Genomic DNA, 27,545 nt, shown 5'->3' on the forward strand with positions numbered 1-27,545 from the left:
TCAGGCAGCTTTTCACAAGCACTAAACCTATCACCAGCTTGTGAAAAACAAGCACACTCTAAAGCATTTCCATTTAAAAAAATTACTTTAAGGCAAAGTTTCAGAAAGTCTTTATAGCCCAGTGGGATTCTCAGAAGCATTTAGCAACAGGTACCCAGTTCCTGATGAAGCGAGCACTTACTGCAACATGTTTTCCACCTCTAAGAGCAATGGCAGGCATGGTGGGACACACCTGCTGATGGTGCTGTGGTTCCCAAAGGTGGCAGTGACACCAAAGACACAGAGAATGGCACCATCCAACTTGCACAGGGGTCACATCTGCTGTTTCCAGTCTGGGGCGGTCCAGAAGTTGACATCCCATCATCAACACACAACATAGGGCCCAGAGGTGACAACAGCCCCTCAAATGCTAACGGTTGCTTCCCTCCCCAGGAGTTTACCGGTTAGACTAACGAGGAGCTCCAAGTCTTTTTTCACCTGAATGCAGTTGAAGTTTTTTGCAAGACAAACTAATGTCATTAAGAAAACCTGTGGGAATCCAAAGGGAAGTCACATGTATTTAAAAAAAAAATATTCAAACCTGTGGTTGTATTATTCCTAAAAAGACAACACTCCTGTGCCTTCACTTGGTTTTCTGTGATAGGAGAAATTGTCCATGGTCTTAAAATAATGAAAAATCTTTCATAATCTGAACCAAAAAAAATCCAAATCCCACAGCCTGTCTCCCCTTGGAAGTTACCTCATCTCAATCTGCTGCAGGACTTGGACCTTCCATGGAGAAAGAAAACTGCACAACTCAGGGACAAGCGGTACCCAACGCCCAGCTGAGGGAGGCGGGCTGGGTGGGCAGAGGCCATCCCGCAGGAGCAGACTGCCTTCCGCAGCCAGCTCTTTGATGTTTTCTTTAGCATCTAAGCAGCCCGTGTGATCATCAGATCAAATGCTTCTAAATCTTTCTTCAGTTAACCAATCCAGGACCGTTAGATGCAATCAGGACTGCTCCTCTCCCCAGGTCAGTTTTCCATGAGCCCAGAAATGTGATGGCTCTTCACCCTCCCCAGGGGTGAGTCCCCCTGTTCCTCTCAAATGACTGTCTCCGCTATTCAAGTTACTCCTTGGCAAAACACAAATGTACAGCTAGCGTCTTAAGTACTGGCATCTCTACAAGTTAAACATAGTAATTACAGCTCACAAGCATTCAGGGGAGGGACAAGTTCCTCTGCCAGTGAACGGGGCATTCAGTATCCACTTGACATTGTCTCCTGGAAAGTGAAAATTAGAGGGATCATCACCCAGGTGGAATAGAAATGTGCATTAACGCCAGCGAGCAGGGTGGTCAGCTCAGCTCCCAGCACCATTGCCACCCTGCCTTCCCATTTTGGGGTCACTTACTTGAAGCTGCAGAGCAGCCCAATGAGGGCTGAAAGCCAAGACCCCCAGGACCAAGAATCAGAAGGGCTTGGCATGCAGTGCACTGAGCTTTTCACGCTTTTGAGCAATAAGGACAGAGTTAAGAGTGACCAGAGCTTGTGTAGGAGCAGGACTTGTTGGGTATTGGAGCTAAGCAAGGTTGGTGGTACCTGCTGTACGGGCAGCAAGGTCATGGCAGTGGCTTTGAAGCATCCCTGACAAGGTGACCACTTGTTTTTGTGACCTGAGCTAAGTGGGAACAGTGAGGAATGGTACATCCTTGTGCTCACAAAGCTGCCAGGACCACTCTCTGCTACAAATAGCCCCCTAGCCATTGTGAGGAGCAAGGGTGGGAAGGGACAACAGCCCAGATGAGCCCCACTGAACCACCATCCTGTACACAGCAGGGGCAGCCCTGTCTGTGGAGGAGGAGTGGGCCACATCACTTGAACAGGCAGCCATAGCCACAGAGATTGATACTTCTATCCAAAAAACATGCAGAGGAACAGCACACCTTGTAGAAAAGATGTTTCTCTAAAGCAAGGAGAGCCTGGAGGCATGTTAATAAAGCCTGGCTTTCTGCTAAGATAACAGCAGCAGCAGCCATGGATGGGGGAAAGGTTACAAGTGAAACAAGTCACATAGAAATCAGCAAGCCTCGCCACGACTGATTTACACTATCTGGAAAGAGAAAATCTGAAAGGAGCATGACTATTTTACCCACTTTGAGGTCTTTCCTCCCTGCCAGGGTGGAGGAACAGGCACACAGCATAGTTACATAGGTCTCTGCTCTTCTCTTCAGTTTATTCCCAGCTCCACCAGTCTCCCCTGCCAAGTCAGCCTGCAAACACCAGATCCAGCACCATGCCCGCACTGCCAGGTGTGGCCTTCACCGACCCATTTTCCAATCTTTCCAAACACCTCATTCATTTTATACTTAACCAGGACAAAAAAAAATAAATCAGTATTTTCATCAGAAATCGGTTACTTGCTTTAGTCCTAAAACATTTGATAACACCCAATAAATGAGCAGCCCTGTTCACCGTTTAGAAAATACTGAGCTCTTTACTGTTCCTATTTCAGACTGTTTAATAAAGGATTAGTTCTTGGGAACAGCTGCATTTTTCACTTCACTGAGAAATAAGCACATCAGGCTCATTTTGCTTTGAAAGCAGCATAAAAGCAGAAAAGCTCAATGCTTTCCAAGAGAGTGCTAGGCACTCTTGGTGTTCCCTCCTCATCCCACCTGGGAGCCCTGTAAACCTTCCCCTCAGAAGGTGATCCTCTCCCTGCGCAAAACCTGCAAAAAGCCATGTACAGGGGTTTGGGGGTCGCACAGACTAACCCCAAGCATCTGTGCAACTCTGAGCAGCAGCTACCAAAGCTGGAGGACCATTAGACTGCATCCTCATTTTCCCCCTCATTGCCGCCTTCTCTTGTTACTGACACAGCTGAAAATAACATTTCATAAGGCTGCTGGGTTGTCAGTGGCCTGCAGGACGCAGCCTGTGCAAGACTGCAATCCAGCAAGTGTTTGGCATCTCTGATCTGGGGGGCCTTTCTCCTGGGACATGAATAAAAACAGCTTCTTAATTAAGTCTTGGCTATTGATTTCATTTTCATCCTATTAACTGCTTTGCCCTACATGTATTTGCTACACTCCGTAGGATTCCCCTTACCCCCACCCTGTATACATACAAATGGCAAAGATAAAACAGCTTCATTAGTCCTATCTACTCTTCAGGCACCAGCTTTTTTTTTTTTTTTTCTTTAAAGTGCTCATAAAAGAGCCCCCTTGACAGCTTCCAGGCCTGCATCTCTCCAGCAGAGCTAAGATGCATGAACCAACATCAAGAGCTCTGCTACTTTTAAAAGAGAAGAAATAAAAAACAGCCAACTCCGTACAGCCCATGAAGAAACCCATCTTCTGGGTAACCTCACGCATCAGCATGGGGCAGGTGGCAGGAGCTGGGGGGGTCAGAAAAGCAAAATCCCGACAGCTAATGGCACATGTTGATCCTTTTTGTTTTGCAGAACAGTAGCAACAGTTTGTCCTTCAACACTGAGCTCCAGCAGAGGCTGAGCAGCACCAGGTCAGGTCACCCCGTGTGGGAACTGCTTTTCCTACTAAGAGGAAAATAAAAGCTTTTTTTGTTTCCCCCTACATAACCAGATGTGGGAGAAAGCCTCAGCGGGGACAGGTGTGAAACAAGTATCAAGTTAAAGAATGAAAGTACAGAAAGATGGAAAAAGAGTAGAAAGACAACAGATTGAGGAGAGCAAGCAGAAAGCCAGCATTTTCCATGATGCCAGAAATAAAAGGCACTGAAAGACCTGAGTTTACACTGCATCTCGGAGGTTAAGAAACCACATAGTTCAAGAACTTACACAGCCACGTGGTCTTTGCCCCAAAGAATTTGTAATAAAAATTAAGACTTCCAACAGAAAAGGAAAACAGCCAGAGGGAAGACGTTTAGAGAAGTGGATAGGGGAGGCATGTAAACATTTGGGGAAAAAGCACACTATTTTCAACTTTTCATTCTCATTTTTTAAGCTGTCAGAGAAGGAGACTGAAGGGTTGGCTAGGAAGCCCAGGGAAGATGCTTCCCTCCAGAAGTCAGAGTTGGCAGAGATATGTTGAAGATAAAGCCCAGACAGGTTGTTCAGGGCTTTAAAGCACTTCCCAAACCTCCAGGTGATTGAGCTTCCTTTGATTTTGAGGTAAAATCCCAGGATGAGTAAATATTTCTGTCATCCAAATCTGGGAACTGGCCTGATGAAATACAGCTGGGTAAGGCAAACAGCCCAACACTTGTTGGTGTCTTAATACCAAGGGCAACTACTTAAAAGGTCAATGAATAATCAATAACCTGAACAGTGAATTTAGCTCTCTAGCATGAATATCTGCTAGCTTTCAAATGCATGGTTGATGGCCAAAGACTTCTGGTAAAGCTTCACATTTGGATCTGGGTTGTTTTTCAAAGCAGAATTGAGTTAGATAATTTGCCTAGTTCTAGGCAGTACTTTGATGTTTACACTGATTTAAGAATTGGCTTGAAAATTGTCATGTGTGCCAAGTTAAGTGGCAGCAAGGACTGCCTGCATAAAGGTACCCGAGTTCTATTTCACCGTCCAGATTTTTCTTTCTCTGTTTTGCTTCAAGAAATAGGGCTCAATAACATCAAACCAGCATGTCCTTAGGTCCAGCCCTTGGCTGGAAGAGGTAATCATGGACATCATCAAAGTTGCAGTCGCTGGTGCTGCGCGAGGATCTCTGTTCTGCAGATCTGTAGACCAGGCAGCACTTATTTCAACTGAATTAACAAGAAAGGCCTGGAATGGTTAATTGAAATTATTTAGCCATAATGTTTTGCCCTTCTCCTCCTCTCCCTGGCATAATGTTTTCTAAATTGAATTCCTTTAACAGAATCCAATATGCAGCAAAACTGTTGTTCCAGAGAAATGTAACATTTCAGGTCTGGCCGATTGCCTCCCCCACGGCTCAGGGAGGCAGCAGCTGCCAGCAGCCCCTTCCCTGTCCCCGTCCTCTGCCCAGCGCCAGCAGGAGCCGTGCACCGCAGACAGGAGCTTCCTTCAGCCCGGGTCCCTGGGGCAGCGATGCCACCGGGATCACACAGACAGCACGGCTGCAAGGAGGGTGCTGAGCTGAGCCCTGGGCAGCCGCATCGTCTTCACCATGCTGGAAGACCAGGGAACTCTGTGCGCAACCAAGCCATGCATCCATTGTCTGACTTTTTTTCTGCACACAGTTTATGAAGATTTATGGAGACATTGCAAATAACTGGAAAAAAACCTGATTTTTCATAGGCTAGTAGAGCCTGAGATCCAGGCACCATCCAAAACAATGGGCATTTCTACCCACGGGGAGGTTTCCACATCTGGTCAGAACAAATGCAGAGGCAGCAAACAGCATCTTCACACCACAGCAGAGGGTCTGGCAAGTGCTTTCCCAAGCAACCCAGCTGCCACACCAGCAAGCAGCTCCTGGGACACTCACCTCCCAGGCACATAGAAATAACCCTGTGAGATGGGTCAGTCTGCATAAAGCTGAATTTTCGGGCAGAGAAACCATTTGAAGAGCCGTGGCAACCGTACGGGGGGAGATGGCTTGCCTGCAACAGCCTCCTACTACGGGAGAAGCTGGAAAGCCAACTGGAGGTCTCCATCCTTGAAGGTGCTCAGCACCGCAGCATGGGAAGCTGCTAATTAGCACCGAGATACACACATTCAGCAGCCAGACCACCGAACTCACAGCACACCCAGCCTGTGGGTCGAACACCACCTTGACCCGCAGACGCATCGCATGGAGAGACAAGGCTGGGAAGTCTGCGGGTCACGGGGCATTCTTTTCCCTTCTCTACAATCAGTTAAATTTACAATAGTGCTTTCATAGCAACAAAAATTAACTAAAAATATATATCTGCCCAAACAATCGAGTGTGTTTTCCAGGCTAGTTTTAGAGAAGCAGCTTGGTCCTCTTAAAAAACAGATTTTATACCAGACCATTTATTATACTGGTGTATATTATATATACACCAAACTAGATATTATACCAGACTCTGTGTTCCCCTGTGCCTTTGCAAGTTTGGCCCCAAATCCCTGGCTTTCTACTCTGTTTGTCTTCATATGAGAGCAGGAGGGTCTCCTCCCACCAGCACGTGCAGGACCCAGCGCAGAATTAGTTGTTAATGACTCGGGGTGAGGTTTTCAATCATCCGTAGGCAAATCAGGAGCACAAAGGACCGCCCAACCCACAGGGAAGTTGTATTCCCAGTTTATTGATGGGAAACTGAGGCAAAGGGAGATCTTCCAGCTACTGAGAAGATGCACTGTGGAGAGGGATGGGGAGGAGGATCCGTGCCACTACTTCAAACATACAAAGCCTTCACCTGGGGTGAGTAAGAGGCAAATGCTTTCGTGCCACAGAAGTTTCTGAACTTCTTCCAGCTGAAGTCTGTGTCAAAGGGATATTCATGATATAAATGAGAATACTCTCCCCAATCCTTTTTGACTCATTTATACAGTCATTTCACTAATGTTGTGGGCCGTGTTTGCTGTTCACAAATTCCCAAGCAATTTATTCCAGCTATTTTGCTCATCCACTTCCAAATGCAACCAGCCCTGGGGCAGAGCAGGACACATTCGTGGCTCAGAGCCGAGCGATTTAGCCACGTTTGCTTTCAGGAAGAGGCTTTATACCCAAATGAAATGCAGGGATAGCTTCGGCAAAAGCGCATCAGCACACAGTTGCCTGAATTCATTTTTGCCTCCCATTTAAAACCCGCCGATTGGCACCGCCCTGCTCTTGTGCAGGCACAGGGTGCTGATGCTGAGCATCATGTATCTGCCCACTGAGTCATCAACTCCTGCTCTTTCTCCACCCCAAGGTGCACAGCTCCAGCATCCCGCTGGGTACCCAACTCAACCCACTCTCCCCAGAAGAGCTGCGGCTGCTCCTGGAGTTTTGCACTGTGGGCAGAAAAGCAGGTCCCTGCCGCAGCAGGAGGGAAAATGCAGACAATCATCAGCAAAACAAAATGCTTCCGTGCCACAGAAGTTTCTAAACTTCTTCCAGCTGAAGTCTGTGTCAAAGGGATATTCATGATATAAATGAGAATACTCTCCCCAATCCTTTTTGACTCATTTATACAGTCATTTCACTAATGTTGTGGGCCGTGTTTGCTGTTCACAAATTCCCAAGCAATTTATTCCAGCTATTTTTCTCCAACAGCTGCACAACTAGAAAGAAATTCTCTTCCCAGCAGAGGCAGAAGAAAAGGATATTCGTCTTATTATGTCTGGGTAAAGCTTATCTGCTTATTTGCTGTTCAGAATTATATTTACAGAGCACAGCAAAGACAAAGCCAAGTGCACTAATTGCTGTTGCTCAGGTGGAATATTTTCTGCCCATCCTGAGCCCTGCACCAGTGAGGCTTTATACTTTATCTAGTACAAGTGAGCCATGCAGAAGACTTATTATTTACCCATCACCCTTTACTTCATTGCCACTATATTTTCTGAAAGAAGGAATTAAAACATCAGTGATTTCTTGCATGTTGTTCTGCTTCTTGAACAAGGATTGCTGATTTTTTTTTTTTTTGAGCTTATTACACATCATAGGCAAACACATCACCATTTAAATCAACCTCATTCTGAAAACACAGACAGAAGCTCCTTCAGAGGAGAGGAAGCCCTTAATAATCAGGTGCTTTACACCCTTAATACAGTGGGCTCCAGACACCCACCTTGCTGGGCTCTCAAGGGATTAGCACGATGCAGTAAGCAACACCCCAGCAGAGAGAACTTCTAGCCCAAAAAACTGTATATTTTCCCCCCTCATCAACACCACAAACGCTCATCTTACTTCTGCTCCAACTTATTCAGCTACAGAACACCCCACTGACCCCCTGCTCACACAGCAAGGCCCAGGTCAGGCACCACCACACAGGTCCCCAGCACTGGTGCTTTAAAGCATTCCCTGGAAGGGCAGCCAGGGCGATGGGGTGGGAACTAATTTATCTGTAAAGAGGATGAGCTGGTAACACTTACCCTGTCACCCCTTTCCCTGGGGAGGAAACAAACGTCCCAAATGCAAAATGCAGCTTTGATCCTTCCATGTCCCCGCAGCTCCCTGTCCCTGCTCTGCTCCCACAGTCACCTCCTTAAAATTAACTCAGCCCAAAACGCGCTCGGCTCTGCCTGGGCTTCGAGGCATTTTATGCCTTTTGCAAATCCACCCTCAGTGGTTCACTGGGCGCGTAGGATCCATATGTGTCCAACGCTTTCTATTCCTGCAGCCGTATTAAAGACTTTTGCCGCCAGGGAATTTGGCAAACAGATCCCTCTTAAAATAGCCAGCCCTTTTCCTAATGTAATCTCTTGTCATTCTTGTCAGATAGCAGAGCTCCAAGTACTTAAACAAAGTCTTGGCTTACTGTCCCAATGCCCTGCTCCTACCAGGTCAGCTGGGGAATTTTGCTGTCATGACGAATTTAATTCCAGCCAAACATCAGGCTGTGATGGCTCAGTAAGAGCATTAACAGCCCTGGGGCATAAACCCCTTGGTCCCAGAAGGGCGAGGGCCTTTGTCTTAGGTACCTGCAAACCTTTCAGGCTTCCAAAAGAGAGGATGGCAAACAGCTGTTTAACAAACCCCAACAGTTTGGGGCTCCTTATGCTAGTGCTGAGCACGTGTTGCTCAGGGTGTAACGCTGTCGGGACACTCTCATTGCCTGGGTTTCCTTCCTTCCACTTCCCCACCCATCCCAGCAGGGCTGGGGAGCATCCATTCATTATAAATACAAAGTGCCCGGGCACGGGGACATTTCCTTGCTGCAGAGGTTGCTGAGGTCCCTTTGATGCTGCAGTAAAAGCAGAGGTAACCCAAGGGGCTGGTGAGAGGCGAGGCTCACCAGGCTGGGGACGAAGCCCTCGGTCACTGGGGCTGGGTCTCAGTGGGCTGAGCCACATCCTGCGCAGGAGCAGCAGGCTGCACTGTGCGCTCCTGGGCACCCAGCTCCTTGGCACGGAGCCGGGGACTTTGGTTTCTCTTGGCACTGCGGTGCCGTTCCCCACCTGGGCACTGCCACCTTCCACAGCACGCAGGTACCTCCCGCAAGGCATCACCCCCCAGTATGCTCCGTCCAGCGCCACCAGCACAGTGGGAGCCCCAGCAGCAGCTCGATGTAGCCGTTGGGTGTCCAGCCCTCTTTAATGACTCTCACATTGGTTAAACAGAAATTAAAAGGCAGAGTCGAGCAGGAAAACTCATGTGCGGGGCTGTCCTTGTTCAACCTCCCCCTCCCAATTTCAATGGCAGCATTGCGCCCCTGCTCGCAGCCCGCATTAAGCAATATTTGCTTTTCCTGGGCATTTAGTAGATCGTTGCTAATACCTGAGGAGGGGATGGGGGGGCTGAGCCTGACCTCCCAGAGCACCAGCACCTCGCCCTCACCTACTTCATCGCTCCCATCCCGTCTGCAGACTTTACACTTGACCCTGAGCCTGGCGCAAGGCTCTCCTAGCCAGCGGCCAGGACATCGAGGCCTTTCCCTGCCAACAGCGATAGCACCTGTGGCTTTTCATGCCACCCTGTAGCACCAGAAAGGAAATTAAAATGGTGATAAGGGAGCTCTTTCGGCAGACGGGGGAATATTCTGTGCTATCAGTGAGATAAACTAATATTTCTTCCAGCTCTGGCAAAGACTCAGGAATAAGATGTGGGGTGAGACTGTACGTTTATAAAGATTTTATAACTCTTAGCTGCTGCTCCCAGGCTGCAGGATAGCCATCGCTCCCAGTTCATCGCAAGGGAGATTATAGCTGCGGGAGGAAGGGAGAGACGATGTCTATAAAGAGGAGAAGCCAGATCAGCTTCATTATTTCAGGGTAATTTTATGGCTTTGCTGGCCCATTCAGCTGCAGGGCAATGGATGCTGCCTTTCGGGTGCCTCTGACACCCCACCGTGCCCAGCAGCCCCCCGAGAGACGAGCCCGCACGAGCTCACCCACTCCATGACCTGCTCGGTGTGCAGAGGGTTCGCGTGGGTCAGTGCCGGGTGATCCGATGCAGCTGGATTTGATCCATCCTCGTCTCGTCTGCCGGCCCCAGAGCAGGTGACTGGCCCCTGCACGATGCTCCCCTATAGCTACAGGGGGGGGCGATGCCCACTGGGAGCGGGTGCAGGGGGGAGGTGTGCGGGAAGGAGCCCGACCCAGCGCCACAGCCTGGACCCCAACAAGGCACCCTGAACTGCCCGGCACTGCTCCTGTCGTGGATCCACACATACCTGCCACGTGCCTTGAGTCGTGAGTGTGGTGCAGCCCCCCAGGAGGGGCCATCACACCCTGTCCCACAGGACCCAGCTCTGTGCAGACCCACTCTGCACCCCCCTTGGTCTGGGGGTCCCCAGCTTCACTGGGAGGATCCAGTGGGAGAAAGAAGGGGAGAGCAGGGATGGAAGGAGAACAGTGTCTCCTCTAGCTCTGTGAAATTAGGGCTTTCGCCCTGTTACCCTCCTTCCAGCCACATGGGTGGGGGTGGGATGCTGTGGGATGCACAAAATCCCCCCACAGCTCAGCCCCACGCCCTGCCTGAGCTCGGCACCCAAATGCAGCATCCAGCCCTGGTCCTGCTCCCTAGGATAGTTACTTGACCATGGGGCCAGCCCAAAGTATCACGTGCCAAGCAGTGAAATTCCCTGGAAAAGGCCGAAGAGTGACGGAGGGCTCCTTTGCATCCTCAGCAGAGGCGAGGGAGAGGCTCCTGGCCCCGTGCAAGGTGGCAGCTGAAAAGGAAAAGAAAATCCTCCCGTGCTGGTAACTGCCATGAGCCAAGCGTCTACCAGCTGCTCAAGAGCAAAGCCTGGGGCAGATGCTCTCCCCGCATTAAAAGAAAAGAAATTTCTTTCAATCAAAAGCAAAATCAGAGCTACCGGCACCTCCTCGGGCGGCCTGGGGTGCGCGCAGCAGAGGCTTGGCACCTACAGCTCGGAAGGAGCCATCAACTGGGGGCAGAGCAGCTTAGCCTGGGGGAAATGTGAACGCTGAAACTGTTGCATCCTTTGAAACGAAGCATCTCAACGAGCCCCTGCCCCAGTCGCGTGGGGCCAGCAGAGCGGCTGAGGCAGCTTCACCTGCGCACCCCAGCCCTAGAGCCCCCTGCTCAGCACCGTGATGTCAGACCAGGCAGCCTCTCTCCAGCTCCACCTTACCTGCCGGGATGTGGTGGGGCGTGGAAGGGGTGTTTTTAATTCACAGTTCTTTGCACCAAAAAGCAAAGGCATCACCCGGCAGTGCTGGTGTTACCTGTGGCTGTGTGCCAGCCGGCAGGGTTCCACGTCCTCCCCTCTCCGCCGGGTACGAATCCCCTCTGCGCTCAGGACCACCAGCGTGTGACCCCCAGGAGCACGTGTGCTGCCCACCCTCAACCCCAGGCAAACAACTGATGTCGAGAAAGTTATGTTCAGAGATTCCATTTCTCTGGGGTTTTTTCCACTTCTCACCTCCAATTAAAGCATATTATTTTCATTATAGTGTTTAATTATACAATATTGGAATGTATGATTATAATTAGCGTTAGCCCAGAGTTAAATGGTCTCAAGGTGTGAGGGCACATGGATGTCTTCAAGGGCTCTGCTCGCGTTCCCCACCAGCTCTGGCTGTTCCTAACGGCACCTTTTGCAATTCCAGCAGAAAAAACTCATCATTTCTCATCGACCCAACGCAACCTGCAGACTCCGTGTTTTACTGACCAGCTCCCTGCAAGCCACCCGCCCGTCAGTGAGGATGCTGAAGGCATCCCCGGGGCTTTGCAGGTGATGAAGGCTCGTGCCAGGTGGGGTGAGAGGTGGGCAAGCGTGTGAGGCTACAGCTGAAGCCCTGCCCATGCCTGCCATTCCCGGCTGGCATCGGGCCGGGCTTTTCCTGCTGTTTATGAATATTTTTATGAGCTATCGACTGGCAGTGACTCAGTCGCTTATTCTCAGGTTGACAGCGAGGGCGCGCGGTGGTTGTGCTTAGTCACGCAGCCCCGGCTGCCCCCACCCGCACCTGCACCCTGGGGACCCCCCAGCTCTGCTCCCCCAGGACATGCACCCCACAGCACCCAGCCCCTGCCCTGGCCACAAACCCGTGGAGCCCCACAGTTCCTCCCTGTGCCAGGGTTTGCTGGCGAGTAGGAGATTCTCCCCTTTGCCCCTTTCCTTGGGCTTTTTCATTTAATTTTATTTAATTGCCTCCACGCAGGTGATGGGGAGGCATGACGGGTCCCTCCGCGCCCTGCATGGCCGGTGGGTACCAGCACTGCCCAGCCCCAGCCAGAGCCCAGGCTCCCAAACAGGACAACTTCGACCGAAGGATTATACAGAATTTAAAAACCAAACCCCAAATCCCACAAAATAAAAAGCAGACAGTCACGCTTCTTTTTTCTTGCTTGAAAGTATGCAGGGTTCTTTTGGCTTTGGGGTTTTTTTGTTTTCTTCGTCTTCCTTTTGCACCCAAGGATGAGAAGCTCACACCCGGCCAGAGGTGCCATCCCCGCCAGCTCAGCCCCATCGCCGCAGGCAGACAAAGAGGCCAAACTCCTTTTAAAGCACTTTTTTTTTCTTTTTTTATTGATTTCATTGAAAACAGAACAAGAAAATGATCAGAGCCAAAAGACTGCTCCTTTAAAACTGTCAAAAACATTAACAGAAAAAAATAATAATAATAAACATGACGGCTTTATGAATGTTCTAGAAGAGATGAACAAAAAAAACTGTTACTGCACTAATTACAGTATTTAAAGGTATATGCAAAAAAAAAAAAAATTAAGATAATGACCTGCCCAGCCACCACACAAAAGGTGATGGCAAATTTATTCACACTACAATACTAACAATTTAAAAAAAGTTTTGTTTTTTTCCTGCATTTTTATACTAAAATCACTTTGTTCTTTTTATACAATTGATAAGTTTATATTCACGTGGTGAGCAAAAATCACACCAGAATCAGCACCGTTTTTGTTTTGTGGTTTCTTTTTGTTGTCGTTTTGTTTTTTGTTTTTTTTTTTTGGTTTTTTGTGGTTTTCTTTTTATTATTCTTTTTAATGCTAGTCCCCAATGTTTCAGTTAATGGTAAAAAATAAAACAGTTTATTGAAACCTCATAGCATGTGGCTTAAAAATTAATCGAAGGTGCCCAGCATTGAGAAAAGTGATGGGAACAGACGAGCTGGTAGCATCTTAGGATCTTCTCGCCGTGACACGTCCTGTCTGTTCGCCCCAGCCGGCAGACGTGAGTCGAGGTTCTCTATAATATATATCTCATTCATTTTATTTTTTTAAAAAAGAAAAAAACCTGATTTTCTTAAGAAGTTAGTGTCTTGTACAATCCCCTTCAACCTTCCCTCTCTAAAACCGCTACTGCGATGGGGCGAGGGAAATCCTTCCACAGACGAACCGAACACTGAGACAGTAACACGGCCAAGCGGCGCAGACGAGCTGGTTTGTAACGGAGAAAGCCTGGGAGGGAGCGGGGTCTCAGGGGAAGTGTCTCTGGTCGGCTCGGGAGAGGGCCAGGGAGCAAAGGGATTTGTAAGGGTTGTGGGTTTCTTCTCCTCAGAAGAGAAAAAAGCCGGTGGATTTGGTAACAAGGAGGGTATTTGTTAGAAATGCCCTCTAGCTCCTAGGGAAAGGTCCCACCGCAATGTCCTGTGAGATGCGGGAGAAAATCATGACTTGACTTAAAAAAAAAAAAAAACCAAACAAAAAAAAAACCAAACAAAAACCAAACAACCAAAAAAACAAACAAACCAACAAAAACCAACCAGCAGAACCTGCCCTGGGGCTGTGCCAAGCAAACCCAAGTGCCAGCACCTCCCTCTCCCTCCCCACTCCCCCCGGCTGTTAGAAAGAAAGTCCCATCAAGTATTCAAAGTTTATTACAAGTGAACTGGAGATGACTTGGCATGTGCGATCCATTCAATTAACAATATTCGGAGGACGGGCGGCTCTCCCTTGGCTCTGACAACACTTAGCACATTAAGAGATGGAGGCCAGGACAGGTTGCATGGAAAAAAAAAAACAAAACGCAACAGCCACCCCTCCACACGCAACTGTGAAAACCAGCAGCTTTCCAGGACCAGGGAGGGGAGAACAACATCACGGAGGCGGGATTTGCTTTTACTTATTCCTCAAGTAACAGTCGGTGGCACAGCCCTAAGTGTCACGAACCCTTGGCTTTCCTTGAGTGGGTTTTTTTTGTGTGTTTTTTTTTTGTGGTTTTTGTTGTTGTTGTTGTTGTTTTTCTCTTTAAATGGAAATTCAGACAGTATGTGAATCTATAGGGTTAAAACAAGTCAGTCTCTGTGGAGCGGGGAGCCTCAAAAGGGGCCGGCTGCTGTGGCAGAGCTGGTGTCGGGGAGCCCATTTTCCTGCGTGTCCTGGGACGAGGTGCTCGCCTGCCGCTGGGCCAGTGCTGAGCTCGAGTGTTTGCACTTGGGTGAACCACACTGACAGCTGAAGTATTTGCCTTTGATGTCCCAGAACCTGTCTCCATAGTCAAAGCTGCAAGAGAGAGACAGAGATGGGGTCACTGCAAAGCAGCAACACGGAGGAGCAAAAGGGACCGCGCACCGTCATGAGACGCCGGGGTCGGCGACCCTCTGCGCTGCCACCATCTGGGTTTTTGCAAAGCTTCAGAGCATGGAGTGTGCTCGTGGGATCCCCGGGGGACCCTGGGGACATGGCCCGGGGAGCAAAGGGATGGAGAGAACCAGCTCAGGAGCAGCAGAGCTTTCACACTCTGCGCCCCGTCCTTCCCCACACAAGGCAGCGGCGGCCCCCGGGGACACCACCTACCCGATTTCTTCTCCAGCTTCTATATGCCTGGTGCTGAAGAAGGCAATCCTGGGAAAGCGGAGGTCCTGATGCGACATGAAGACTCGCACTGGGATGAGGTTTGGCTCACAGAGGTGGTTTATAAAGCGGCTGATGTTGCCATAGAAACGGGCATCTATGCAGTACACCTCTCCATCCTAGGGGAGAAACGTGGCATCTTTCATTAGATGAGGTTGGGTTTAGTACTATCACGGCTACTTGTTTAAATAAAACAAATGATCAAACTACTGGTCGCTCCGCTAATAACTCTGGGAAGCTTCAAGAACAACCAGGGCAGGACACCCACTGCGGGTCTGAAGGGACTCAACACACACACACACGTTTATATTCAACAGTATCCTAAAAATAAGAGTTTTCTGCAAGACACTCTGCCCCCACAAGCCCAAAGACCTTTTAAAATGCCCTGACACTGGCTGGACACCAGCTCTCCCCCAGCCCTGCCCTGCTAAAGCACCGGTTTGGCGTAGCAGGATGGATGTTTGCTGCAGACAGACACCTTACGGGTAAAAGCTACTGGTTAGGGGAGCAGGCATCTGTTTGTCCTCTAATTGAACATGACAGCTAGGAAACACAAAGCCAGAGAGCCTCGAGAAAACACAGGGTTTTGCAGATAAAAGTGAAAGTGAGAACACAGAAATTCCCTTTCCAGATTGCCCAGAGAGCAGTAATATTTTGTCTTCCTTGAAAATAAAAGAACCCCCCTCAGGGCTTTTTTATTCCAGCAGAGAATGACTGTGCAAAGCAGAGACTTTAATTACAGAAGCTAATTTCAGTTGCGAAGAGGCCAAAAGCAAAAGGATCCATTAGCAGTGCTCAAACTCCCTTTTGGGCAAGCACCTTGCAATCATTAATGGATGAGCTGTGCCAGATCACACCACCTGACTGGTGCAGGAGCCCAGGAGAGATGTCCCAACAACTGGGGGAGGCATCACCCCACACCGTCCCATATCACACACAGTATTACCAGCTCTAATTTCAAGTCATTCCCGTCACCCCCTCGCTTTCATCCATGGGAAAGCCGTGGTTGGGGAGGACATCACCCACTACCACATCTAGTGACCATCTGGGAAGACCTGCGCTCTCTGCAAGCCAAGGTGTGTTTCTCCAGAGGTGCCTTGACCAACACAGGCGGTGACCTCACCGGGAAGCTGCTGAGGAGGACAAGTTCCAGAGCAAACTGCTTCCCACCTTGCTCTGAGGGTATCGGGAACTGACGGACACATGGTGGCAACCAGGGAGGAAAGGGAGAAAACGTGAATCTGCTCTGGGGGGAGGCGAGTCTCCTTAAGGGCGGGAAGGCACTGGGGTGTCTGAGAAGGGAGGATGGCCGGGAAAGCCCTTTGTGCCCACAGGGGCCACAGGGATGCAGCAGGGATGCAGCAGGGATGCAAGCAGGGATGCAAGCAGGGATGCAGCAGGGATGCAGCAGGGATGCAGCAGGGATGCAGCAGGGATGCAGCAGGGATGCAAGCAGGGATGCAAGCAGGGATGCAGCAGGGATGCAGCAGGGATGCAGCAGGGATGCAGCAGGGATGCAAGCAGGGATGCAAGCAGGGATGCAAGCAGGGATGCAAGCAGGGATGCAAGCAGGGAGGCAGTCCAGCCGCTGCCTCCCCTCGACAGAGTGCAGCAGGGCCACCCGTGTGAGCAAGGACCGAGGAGGATAAGCCTCCACGGGGGAAAGGGGTGGCTTAACATAACAGAAAGCACCCACAGCAGCTAAAACTCAACCTCACCTTTCTTCCCAGAAATAGCACGAGTTTTCCCAGCTCTCCAGTACAGAGACAAGAAAGCTATCCCTTCAACCGGCGGAAGCTCAGAGAGCATCTGCTATGCTATGCCTCTGTCCTGGGAACCCAGCAATGGCAGGAAGTTTTGGCGGTGTGACATTTGCCCTCTTTCAGTCCTGGAATGGGATGTGCCTGCAGGACCTGGTGCACTGAACGATTCACCATGCATGTGGCCTCGAGTGACAACTCAAGGAACGGGGATAGCAGAAATGATGACCCAGCCACACTCTTCCACTCCAGCGCAAGCCCATTCAGGCCACCCCTCCAGGACACACCAGGACCCCAAGGCTGCCCGTCCCAGGCTTGGGATTCACACCCGGAGCCATTTCCCATCCCTCAGGAGGTCGCAGGACCCGGCTGGCTCTGCCCTGCCCTCCGCCCGGCCCAAGGGGCTTCTTTTGACCATCACTCAATGACCTGGTGCCTGGTTTTCTACGGATGCTCCACATTGAAGATACCCTGAAAAAACGATGCCTATGCCTGGATTTAGGTCTCCCTCCTGGCTTCACTGAAGGCTTTGTAAGAGCAAACGCAGAGGTTCTCCCTCAAGACAGCCAGCCAAAGGCCAACCTAAAGGCAAGGCAAGGCCCGGGTGGGCTCTTGCTCATAAACACACAAACCAGGCTGAAGTCCCTGCTGCTTTTCAACTTTGTAATTACAGCTTTACCTCGCTGTTTTCAGACCGAGTGCAAGGCTCATTACTTACCTTTTTTCAGTTGCTGAATGTGTGTCACTTTAAAAAAAACAATAAAGCAAAGCTGCTTTGTCACTAGCTGACAACAGAAACAAGACAGACACTGTTTAACAGGCTTCCTTGGAAGCCACCCCACTCCTCTGAGTCCTCAGCTCACCGTTCTCCTCTCCTCCTTTCCCAAGGAAAGTCTGGAGTGATGGCCCTGCTTAAAAGCTTTAGGTTGCACTTGTCGAAGCCAGATTTCTGCTCCAAGACAGCCCTCCAAGAGCAGCATGGGGTAACTACCCGTAGAACAAGCCACAAGTCCCTGCCAGGGTATCTGATGGATCCCTTTGTAAGTGAACAGGGGGTTTTGTTAGTTTGGTGGTAGTTTTTTTTTTTTTTCTTTCAGTATTCCAGCTCATCTTTTTATGAAGAAATTACAGAGCTGCCAATCAACACAGCTGCAAGCCTACATATAAACACTTGAGCATCAAAAACGGAACAGCAAAACTCAGGAACCCCGAACGGTTTTGACAGAAGAGCACCTGGCATCAAAACTGGTGTGAGCAGCACGGACCGCGGTGGCCCAGTGCTGCTGGTAATAAGCCTTACCTCAGCCACTCTATATTTTTATTAAAATGCAGTGAGGACGTGGTCTTCCTCTTTGCAAGCTTTCAGATCGTGCTGCACATCAAGACGGAGGCAAATATTCTCTTTGCTCTTTTGTAGAGGCAAGACCTTGGGTTTGTCTTGTTAGACACCTCCAGATACAGTACCTTGTTGTCAAGGTCGAAGAGGTAGGAGTCCTCTTCACGGACATCTGCCTCGGAATCGGATATCAGCTCACCAACGTACCTGCAGACAAACAGGAAAGGAAGAAATAAGACGCTCATGCAATCACAAGCTTGGCTTTAGACACCTCTTTCTGGGAAGAGGGAAAGAAAGGGATGCAGCCCAGCCACAGGCAGCAACCCACAGCCTTAGCAGTGCAGGTCACCTCAGAGCCACCCCGGCAAACCGGGCTTTGCCAATTTACGGCAGCTGAAATCTGGCTCCAGACTCCATCTTTTCAGGGCAACACTTTTAATATTAAAAATGGAGCCTTCCTTCCAACAAAATCTACTTTTTCCCGAGGACTTTGTTTCCTTTGGCAAATCACTTTGTTGGCCAAGATCAACACATTAATCCAATTCTCCTTATGTTCATGGTCAGACTCGTGTCCTGGCTCTCCTATACACCACTGCAGTACTTGCGCTGTTTACAGCCCAAAGTAAAATGTTTGTGTCTGTCCTTCCTGTATTCTCCTGGGTGTTGTGACTGATTACATAGGCTACATACCTTAGAAAGTTTTGTTTTAAAAGTCTTAGGTAAAACCTAACCTGGCAAGATCCCTGGAAGGATCTAGGCTTCTTTCTCAACCCTTCTCAAATCAGAATACATCAGAGCTGGGATCCCAGTAACAACCACCTTGTTGGAAAACCAGGTGTAAGGCAGATTACAATCAGGTTCTCTGACCACCACGAAGCACGTGCTGCTTAGCCTGGCTGGTTTTGATGCAAACCCCCTTGCTGCAGCAGTCCCTGCTGCACTGGTGTTCCCACATTTGTCTCCCCGTCTCCGTCTGGAACAGTTTTGGACTGTCAAGGTTCAACACCCCCTGCCCTGACTTGTTTGCAATCAGTAAGAGACACAAGGGGAGGGGTACTGAGCCAGAGCGAGGATACAAGAAAGAAGCAACAGCACAGCAGGTTCTGGTTTGCAAGTCCTCCTGGCCTGCGATGCAATGCTAATTAATCATAAGCACAGGATCCACAATGCGAATAAATAATCTTCGCAGCATCAAGAGAGACTTCCAGGAGCAGCAGCCACTATCACATTATTCCTCTGCAGCTCTCATAGCGTTCGCAAGCCTTAACCAACTGTATACACTTCCCCCTGTGGCTCAAGGCAGCGTTTCCCTCCAGGGCTGGGGGACAGGAGAGCCACAAGACGTTAACCTGGAGAGGACCCACGTGCTCCATGACAAGGGATCAGTTGGCTGCAGTTCCCAGATCTGAGCGATCTGGCCAAGTTGCGCTGCCAGAGCATGAGGCTGCTACCGCATGTGATCCTCCCGTTTGCCCCCACTGCATCTTGTTATTTATTAAGCGCTCCCGTAAGGCTGCGGCATTACTGGAAATCACACGCTCGGTGGTGACCTGAAGTGATAGACGATGGCCACAGAGGGAGAGAAACTGCTGTAGCGTGGCACAGTAGCCAGCAGCAGCTGCGAAACAGCTGAATAATGCTGCACGGAGAGACACTCTGCTGAGGGACAGCCACTTCAGGTTTACAACTCAGTGAAACAAAACCCCACAACCTAATGAAAAATTGTTGGTTTGGTGTTCCTTTAAAGACTATTCCTGTAACTCATTTCCTTTCCAAGCCTGCTTACAGATCAGATGGTTCCCTAGTTTCCCTAGTCCAAAAGTTTCCCTGGTCCAGAGTTACGGAGGGATGTGCAAGAGGTACGTGTTCCTACCCAGAAGAGCGCAGGAGCATCAGCCCCTTCATTTAACAACCCCCGAAGTCAAGCCAGCGTCCTTGTCAGCAAGGTGTTCAGCACGCTGGTGGCAAGTAACCACATCTCAGAGGTTTTCAGTGCCACTCATCACCGCAAGATCAGAGGGTACTCCACACAGGGATCAAAACCAGCAGGGAGTCCCTAGCACAGGCTCCAGCATCTTCCCCGGGGTGTGGGAGATGGGATGCCTGGGGCTTCTCTGGCTGAAGGTGTAGCTAAAATATCTGGCTCAATGCAGATGGTATCTTACTAAAGCATCACTGTTTTGTACAGAAAAGAAATATTTGAAAACCCCACCATGCTTGTGCACTGAAAGGAACAGACCAGATCCTCACAAGCCTCTAGTTTCTGCATCCTGCTAATTCACAGCCTCTCCAGTAAAAGCCCTTGACCAGCTGTGCCATTTCCAGAACGAGCCGTTACACCACCTCACATTCAAAACAACCCACAGCAACATCAGCACAGGGTGAAGAACAGCAGCTTCTGAGCAGTGACACATTTAGAGGCCAGGGAGAAACCCGTACCCTGAGCACCTGCAAGTGGAAAGCTTAAAAATTCCACGGGACCCCACTGGGGCAGGGAGGGTGACACTGCTTTTGGAGTGATTACAGAGAAAAGTGGAGAAGTATCTGAAGTACAGGACAGGCTGAAAAGTAGGGTGTGTTTAAGAAAGGCACTAAAAGAGGGTAGATTTAGATTAGGTGTTAGGAAGAGATTTTTCATGGCCGGGGCACTGGCACAGGCTGCCCGGAGAAGCTGTGGATCCCTGGAAGTGCTCAAGGCCAGGCTGGATGGGGCTTGGAGCAACCTGGTCTCCTGGAAGGTGTCCCTGCCCATGGCAGGGGAGGCGGAACTAGATGATCTTTAAGGTCCCTTCCAACCCAAACCATTCTGTGATTCTACGATTTACACACAGAAACAGCCAGGACCAGCAGAGTTTTGCAAAATAAAAATGCTGTGAGAACTACAGTTCACATACGTGGGCATATGTGAAAAACTATGAAATAAAAGTCATCCTTACACCAATTATCATCCTTCTAAAGTAGCATAATTGCCATACAAAACTACTACCTGCTCAGGGCTCTAAACCAGGAGTTAAATGCAAAATGCTCTTCCACAAGAGCGAATCCTGGGAGCTGCTGCGTGCAAGCAGCCCCCGAGCACTGCTGGCACTGGGGCTTCTTTGCCAGAGATGAGGAGAAGAAGAAAGCAGGTCTACAGGTTGTCCATAAAGAATCACAGGAAGGACATCAATGCAATGAAATCCGGCTTGAGGAGGAGAGGAGGACTGCGAGTCGAGTCGGTGAGCTGAGTAAATAATTTGTGAGAGTGATGGAGACTAGGAGGAATGCACCTGGGCAAGACATAAATTAGCTCAGCTTTTTAGTATGCAGCTCATTTAGATAATGAAGAAGATAGCGCCTACCACTGAAACAGTGTCAGCAGCTCCTGGCAAGGGTGGAGGGAAGAGTTAAGCACGGTTGTGGTATCTGCATCCCATCAGCTCTGATGTGCTCTACAACACACTCATTACACCGTCATGCAGGGCTGCCCCACTTCCTTGGGCTGCCTGTTCACCACAGCTTATTCTTCTCGTGTGTTAGCGTTCCAGTAGGATTTGGTCAAGTCAGCGCCTTTTTTCTTTGAGAGCAGTTTACTCGCAGGCTCTGGCTCAACTCTGGGTGCTAAACCAGGACACCAGGACCTTTGGTATTTAACCTCACCTGAAGATGGACCTGAGACACTCCCCATAAACAGCAGTTTTAAGCTTCACCTCTGAAAAAAACATTTTACCATCTAGCAGCTCCTAACAGGGAAGAAATATCTGGCTGATCCACTGAAGATTTTTCTTATTCCCCCCCCCCCTTTTTTTTTTAAATTCTACAATAATCTTCTTCAACCTCCAATCCAATTCTATAAAACATCAATAACTACTTCCACAAAACCCCAGCAGCTATTTCCATGGAGATCATGAGTCCAGCCTTATTTAGAAGGTCTTAAGTCACTGTACTATTGCAATGGAAAGAACATTTCCCAAAATATTTAATAAAGTACATATACCACTTTAAAGCCTAAAAACCATGGGGTTCGACAGCATTTTTTTCACTTGATGTAAATCTGAACATTTTTTGTTCTTAAGTACTTTATTGAATCAGGGCCGAAACATGTGCTTAACGCCAAGCGCTTCATTGTTTTGCTGAATCAGACTAAAGCCAGAGCTGTGACACTGGAAAACCTCTTGAGACGTCAGTATTGAAACAGAAGAAGATCCAATATGAAAAAAGTTGCTTCAAAGTGCCTTGGCCTTAAATGTCCCATATCCAGGATGAACATGTGAGTTGAGCACGTTCGCAGCACAACCCAAATGCATTTCCCACCCACCCAGCACCGCTTGTGTTTCAGAGGGGTGACAGCTGAGCACCGCTTCCAGCAAGACAGAGAGGGGTGGAGAAAGCTCCATGCCACGAGGAAAAGGACACACAATAGGAAACGGAGTCAGGAAACCTCTGACTGAGGGCAAGCAGCTTGGCTGGGTGACCACTTCTTTGCCTTAAAGAGGTGTAACGACCCAGCCCTCGGGAAGCACGGTTTGTGTGAGCTAATGAAAGCTGAATAACTTACTCGCACACAAAGGTTCCCAGTGGAATGTCTTGCATTGTTCGCACGCCCCAGCCCATCTTTTGTGTCCGGTAAAGCTGCAATCGAGTCCTGGAAAAGAGGAAACAAAGCCACCTTAATGGCAGCACTCTGCAGAATGGCAACGACTTTTCTGAGAGAGATGGGCAAAACAGCCAGCAACCTTCCTTCCACCACTGCAAACTCAAAGAGGATTTCAATATCCAACTATCCACCCCCCACCCCAGTTCTCATGCTGGCACCACTGTGGGTACGCTCCACTCCCACTGCTGCTCCGAGCGTGTGGGCAGATGCTGGGATGGAAACTGCCTGGGGACAAGGGATGGGCACCTGTCAACCCCTCCTCCTGCCCAGCTGCACCTTGTGAGGTCCACACGAGGGGCTGGGGAAGAGGGTACGGCACTGGATACTCTGTGTGGTTACACTAGGATACCAGAATCCCACCACCAGCATTTCTTCTCCTTTCCATGCACACCCACTGCGCTCAGGGGAAGGCAGGGAAGGTGGAAGGGGACTTAAGGCAACGCAGCTCTGCCAGGAGGTGTGCTGCAGGAGCCTACAGTGAGTTAAAAACACCTTGAGCTAAGTGCTCTGATCCCTTTGCCCTCTGCTGAGGCCAGTGCATTTAGCAACTCCATCATATCCAGCTCCCTGGCTGAAAGACAAGGAAGAAACACTGCAACCTGAAACTTCTTGGTGTAAGAGCTGCTCTGTGGAATTTTACTGATGGGGAGTTTATAGGCAGAGAAACAATCCTGTAAGTCATTCTGCCTCCTGCTCAGCCAGAACTTGAGTTAAGTGCAGGATGAACAGTCTCCAGGGCTAGGGAAGGCTCGCTCTTGTCCCCGAGGGAACCAAAACCCACTCTCAGCAACGCTGTTATCGGAACAAAGAGAAACCCAATGCTCACCTTAACTTCATCCTGTTGCTTTCTCCAGTACTTGTCTCCTCTTCCCCCCACCCATCCCATCCTTGCACCGTCAGCTCAAACCAGGGGCTGTGCATTTTCCCATATTCGCTCACAACTCTTGCATCCTTCACCAGGGCAAAACATGACTTCATGAGAACGGCTGCCCTCAGAGAAACCAGTTATTAACACTGTATTTCAGGCTTGAGGAAGCTCCCCCATGTTTTGCCTCATCCATCACAGCGGAACAGAGAGCCAAGCTCAGGTTCAGGCTCTGCTGTCGGGACCAACACCGACAGCAGCAGGACCACGGCTCCGATCTCAGCTTCCCGGCTGAGCTGGGTCAGCCTGCCAGATGGAAACGTGTGTGCTGCCAAGCAGAGTTAATTTGGAGCGAATCTGATAAAGGAAGCACTGAAAATGGAGCAGGAGCACCCATGTGTCACACCGCAGCCCAAACGCGAGAGGTTCCCTGCGCTGCCTCCCCAGGGACCTCAGGCACAGCTCTGCCATGCACCTGACGACCTTACCGCCAGCTTTCCAACACAGCTGCTCTCCCAGGCTCATGGCTGGGTTTCCAACCCTTCCCATCTTTCAGCACAACACTTTAGCAAAGCAAAAATGTAAAAGCAACAGCTCTAGCTGTACAGCTCCTAAATAAACACCCACGTAGACACTGGAGCACTGGAGCTTGGCAGGGAAAACCAGAGAGGTAAAGTTCTGTGGAAACACATCGAGCTTTTTCCTTACTTATTTTTAACATTTTGAAATGTCATTGAAACTACAAAGCTTGCAAAAAAAAAAAGTGTTGTCAGTACTACAAAAAATTTGCAAAAGGCTTTTTTTCCAGTGGGATTCCTCTGAACACAGTGCAGTGGCAAACTTCTCCATAGCAGAGGTCCAAAACAAAACACGTACATTTTTAGCCTGGCACCAAAACCTGAACAGCCTAATCTGCAGCACCGGAGGCCAAAAGGTATTCAGGTATGCAATTCAGGGGGAGTCATGCCAGTAACTTGGAAATTTTAAGCAGCCAAGTCTGGGCATGCTGGCCTATATTTCTAATATAGACTGCTAACTCACAAGATCTTCTAAATTAAGGCTTTGCCGTTTCTGTTGCTGTTATTTTCTTCACAGATCTCCATCTGAGAAGTTACATCTAGGCTGTTCATGCAAACCCACCAGCCCTTTGTATGTTTCATGGTCAGGCTGATGAAAGAACACTGTGGTTCCTACACGACGTGGCAGGGACAGGGTGCAAATATTAACTGAGCTCATCAACCCACTGCTGCTTCATTCCCACCAGCAGCACGCAGGAACCCACGTGCATCCCACACTGCATGTGCGGTGGTACCTGCCCCACCTCCTGTCTCATCTCGGGAAGTCTGGGGCTTTTGTGGGTTCATGGGTGAGCTGAGACTAGAGAGCCAGAAAGCTCAAAAGTTTGGTGTTGGTCTTGCCAAGATAAGCTGCGTTTGGATCCTCCTTCTCACCTGAGCCCATTCTGCACCACCCGGTTCCTACAGGTTCGCCAGCATGAGCACGCGTGATTACACTCAAAGATCAGTGGTGGCTCAGCCATGTTGAATTCAGGCAGGAGTCGGCCATCCTGAAGAGGAGAGGCATTCAAGACTGGGTTAGTTGTCTGTTCCTGTGACCCCTCCAAACCAGAGGCAGGCCGAGAGCAGAAATTCCCCCAAGTGTAAGAACAGGCCAGAGCACCCCAAGGTGGAGGCAGGCCCTGAGCTCCCCAAAACCAGCACCAGATCTCAACTTCTGCAGTAGTTTTCCTCCACTCTGACAGTGGCACACTTGCTACCATCACTGACAGCTGACAAACAGCAAGAAACGGTCTAGATATTTGCTGCCTGGCATCATCCTATGCACAACCAAAACCACATCTTACAGTGCTGTGCAAAAAGCTGGTGTGCATCACCATTATTATCATTTTGCAGTGCTGGAGGGGAGAAGCAGATGCTTAGTCTGTCTCTGGAATAAAGCCTAAACTTCCAGAGTACAAGGCCAGTACACCCAAGTTCTGTGAACCACATTATCTTATCTTCCCAAATAACAGTCCCAAAAAGGCTGCAATTCAATTATTTACCAACCACGTAGGATTAAAGAAGTGATAGATGCAGTTCATCATATTTAACAAATTTGGCTTTTAAGGCTTGAAAGATGTAATCACCTATTACCGTGTAAATAAAATGGCTACAAAGCAAAGAATGATGCCAACGTTCCCCCTGGGAGAAACTTGCCGAGATTCACAGAACTTCTGATCTTAGCAGAACCTGTCCAAATATTAACCTCAAAACCTCCCTGGAGGATTGAAGCACACTTACCCAAAACAAACCAGGCTTCTGGCAATGTTGCAGTTAAAACATCTTTACTTTTTCTTCATCCAGAAGGATCACAATAAATAAAAGCAGGGGAAAAAAAATCTCTCTACCACCCTCCCCTTGTTCAGATATTACAGCATTTCCTACGTTGCTCTGAAACGGAAGCCGTTTCACGCATGGATTATTAAATGTTCTCTATCACATGGGTATAATTAATGGCTCAGTTGGCATGACAGTAACACAAATAAGTAACACTAGAAAAGTTTCCCTGAGTACTCATTTCGTTATTGTCACATACATCTCAAAGCTGGGACTACAACTTTAGGCATTTTAACACAAGAAGAGAGGAGTTGTGCAAGGAACTGTTTTCAAGGTACTACTGAACGTGCAAAGTTCAGCTCACAGGCACTGGTCTAGCCCAAGAGGAGGTTCTGTGTCCTCACCTTATCATACCAGCAGCGCATACTGAGTTGGCCACACATGCAGTTACTGGAGGAGCAGTCATCTATACACACACAATACTGGAAGAGAAGAAAAGGGGTTAACTCCACACCACACTCACTCAACTGAGAGAGCAACTTCTGTGACTGGGTCAGAGAGAAAACCTCAAGTCTTCACTTTCTCCTGCTGCAGCTCATTAGCCAGAAAGATAATCAGCCTCATCAGTCCAGTGGCATCTTCACTCCATTCTTTATTTCTGTGTGCAACGAATGTGAGGAAAGAATCTCACACTGAGCCACCTTCCTTTCTCATGAGAAGATGTCCCCCTGTGTCACTAACCTCCCTCCATGCCCTATGAGCTGTACTCCACACTTGAGGACAAGGCAAGCTCCAAGGAGGGACCAGAGCTGGGAGATGACGCAACATGATGTCTCAGTCCTCCCCTGCTGCTTGCTTCCTCCCACACAGGTGCTCCAGCTGGCTGCTTCCCCAGCACTCCACCAGCCAGCACAGTCCCACCACCAGCTGCTGCACAACAGGGGCTGGGGCATGGGAAGGTCACTTGGGCCACCTGAAAGCTGTGCCCAGAGGGGTCACCCTCACCCTGTGCTTCCTCACCTCTGCTTTCACAACCCAGTTCTTCAGGGGCTTCCAGTACCACAACAGAGACCTTGGCCTGGATGCTGCAGTCGGTAGGGAGACAGCATGAGGAAGGTCTCCCACCAACTCACTAACTCTCCAGATACAGAACAGAGGAAAAGGATAAATGGGAGCCACATCAGCCAGCACGAGATGGCTGAGGCTACAGCACACGGCTGAATGCAGAGGTTAGCTTAAGTCTTGGAAACAAAGAAAAGCAGAATCTCATCTCCTAGAGCAAGAGCTGGAGTTTAGGACTACAGCCTGAGCTGGAATTTGATGGCAATATTAGTACTAGACATAGACCATTCTGAATGCAAAACCTGTTCTGAGGTGCAGTGCACTGCAACATCTCTGAATGCACACACAAGACAAGAAAAAACATGTGGATATGCACGATTCCTCACCTGTAAATGAGTGATGTTTCTATCAATGTCCATCGGGGAGGTGACGCAGTTCTGCGAAACATATTTGTAGTTGCTAGGACAAGGCTCGCTGTCCACTGAATTGACGCAGGGAATTGGGATCCGCTCATAACCCCGGGCGATGTCTCTGTCAGTAGGAGAAAGAGAATTGTCACAGGAGAAAAGCTCTGCTGAACAAGGGGCCATTCAGATGCCATCCTGGGGCAGAATTCCTGTCTTTGATCACTGAGCACTCAAAGCATCACAGACTAGAACTGAGTTCATTTTTTCCCCCGCCCCGTCTTACAGATTGTTCTGCTTGTGAGTATTTCCATTTGGA

General features: G+C 49.3%; 1 protein-coding gene across 15 annotated transcripts in view; it reads right to left on the reverse strand.

Annotated features, from left to right (window-relative positions):
• Nucleotides 1-12,890: 12,890 nt before the first annotated feature.
• Nucleotides 12,891-27,545, reverse strand: part of EHMT1 (euchromatic histone lysine methyltransferase 1) — a 121,631-nt gene continuing 106,976 nt past the window's right edge. For all 15 annotated transcript variants that reach the window (XM_040606084.1, XM_040606088.1, XM_040606083.1 and 12 more), the window contains 7 exons: nt 27,209-27,353; nt 26,165-26,242; nt 24,876-24,991; nt 22,461-22,547; nt 18,052-18,130; nt 14,771-14,946; nt 12,891-14,476 (listed from right to left, as the gene is read on the reverse strand). In XM_040606084.1, coding sequence (XP_040462018.1) covers nt 14,293-14,476; nt 14,771-14,946; nt 18,052-18,130; nt 22,461-22,547; nt 24,876-24,991; nt 26,165-26,242; nt 27,209-27,353 — 865 coding nt within the window. In that variant the 3' untranslated portion in view covers nt 12,891-14,292. The remainder of the gene's footprint in view (nt 14,477-14,770; nt 14,947-18,051; nt 18,131-22,460; nt 22,548-24,875; nt 24,992-26,164; nt 26,243-27,208; nt 27,354-27,545) is intronic.

This window comes from Falco naumanni, chromosome 9 (genome assembly GCF_017639655.2).
Source record: "Falco naumanni isolate bFalNau1 chromosome 9, bFalNau1.pat, whole genome shotgun sequence".
Classification (NCBI taxonomy): domain Eukaryota; kingdom Metazoa; phylum Chordata; class Aves; order Falconiformes; family Falconidae; genus Falco; species Falco naumanni.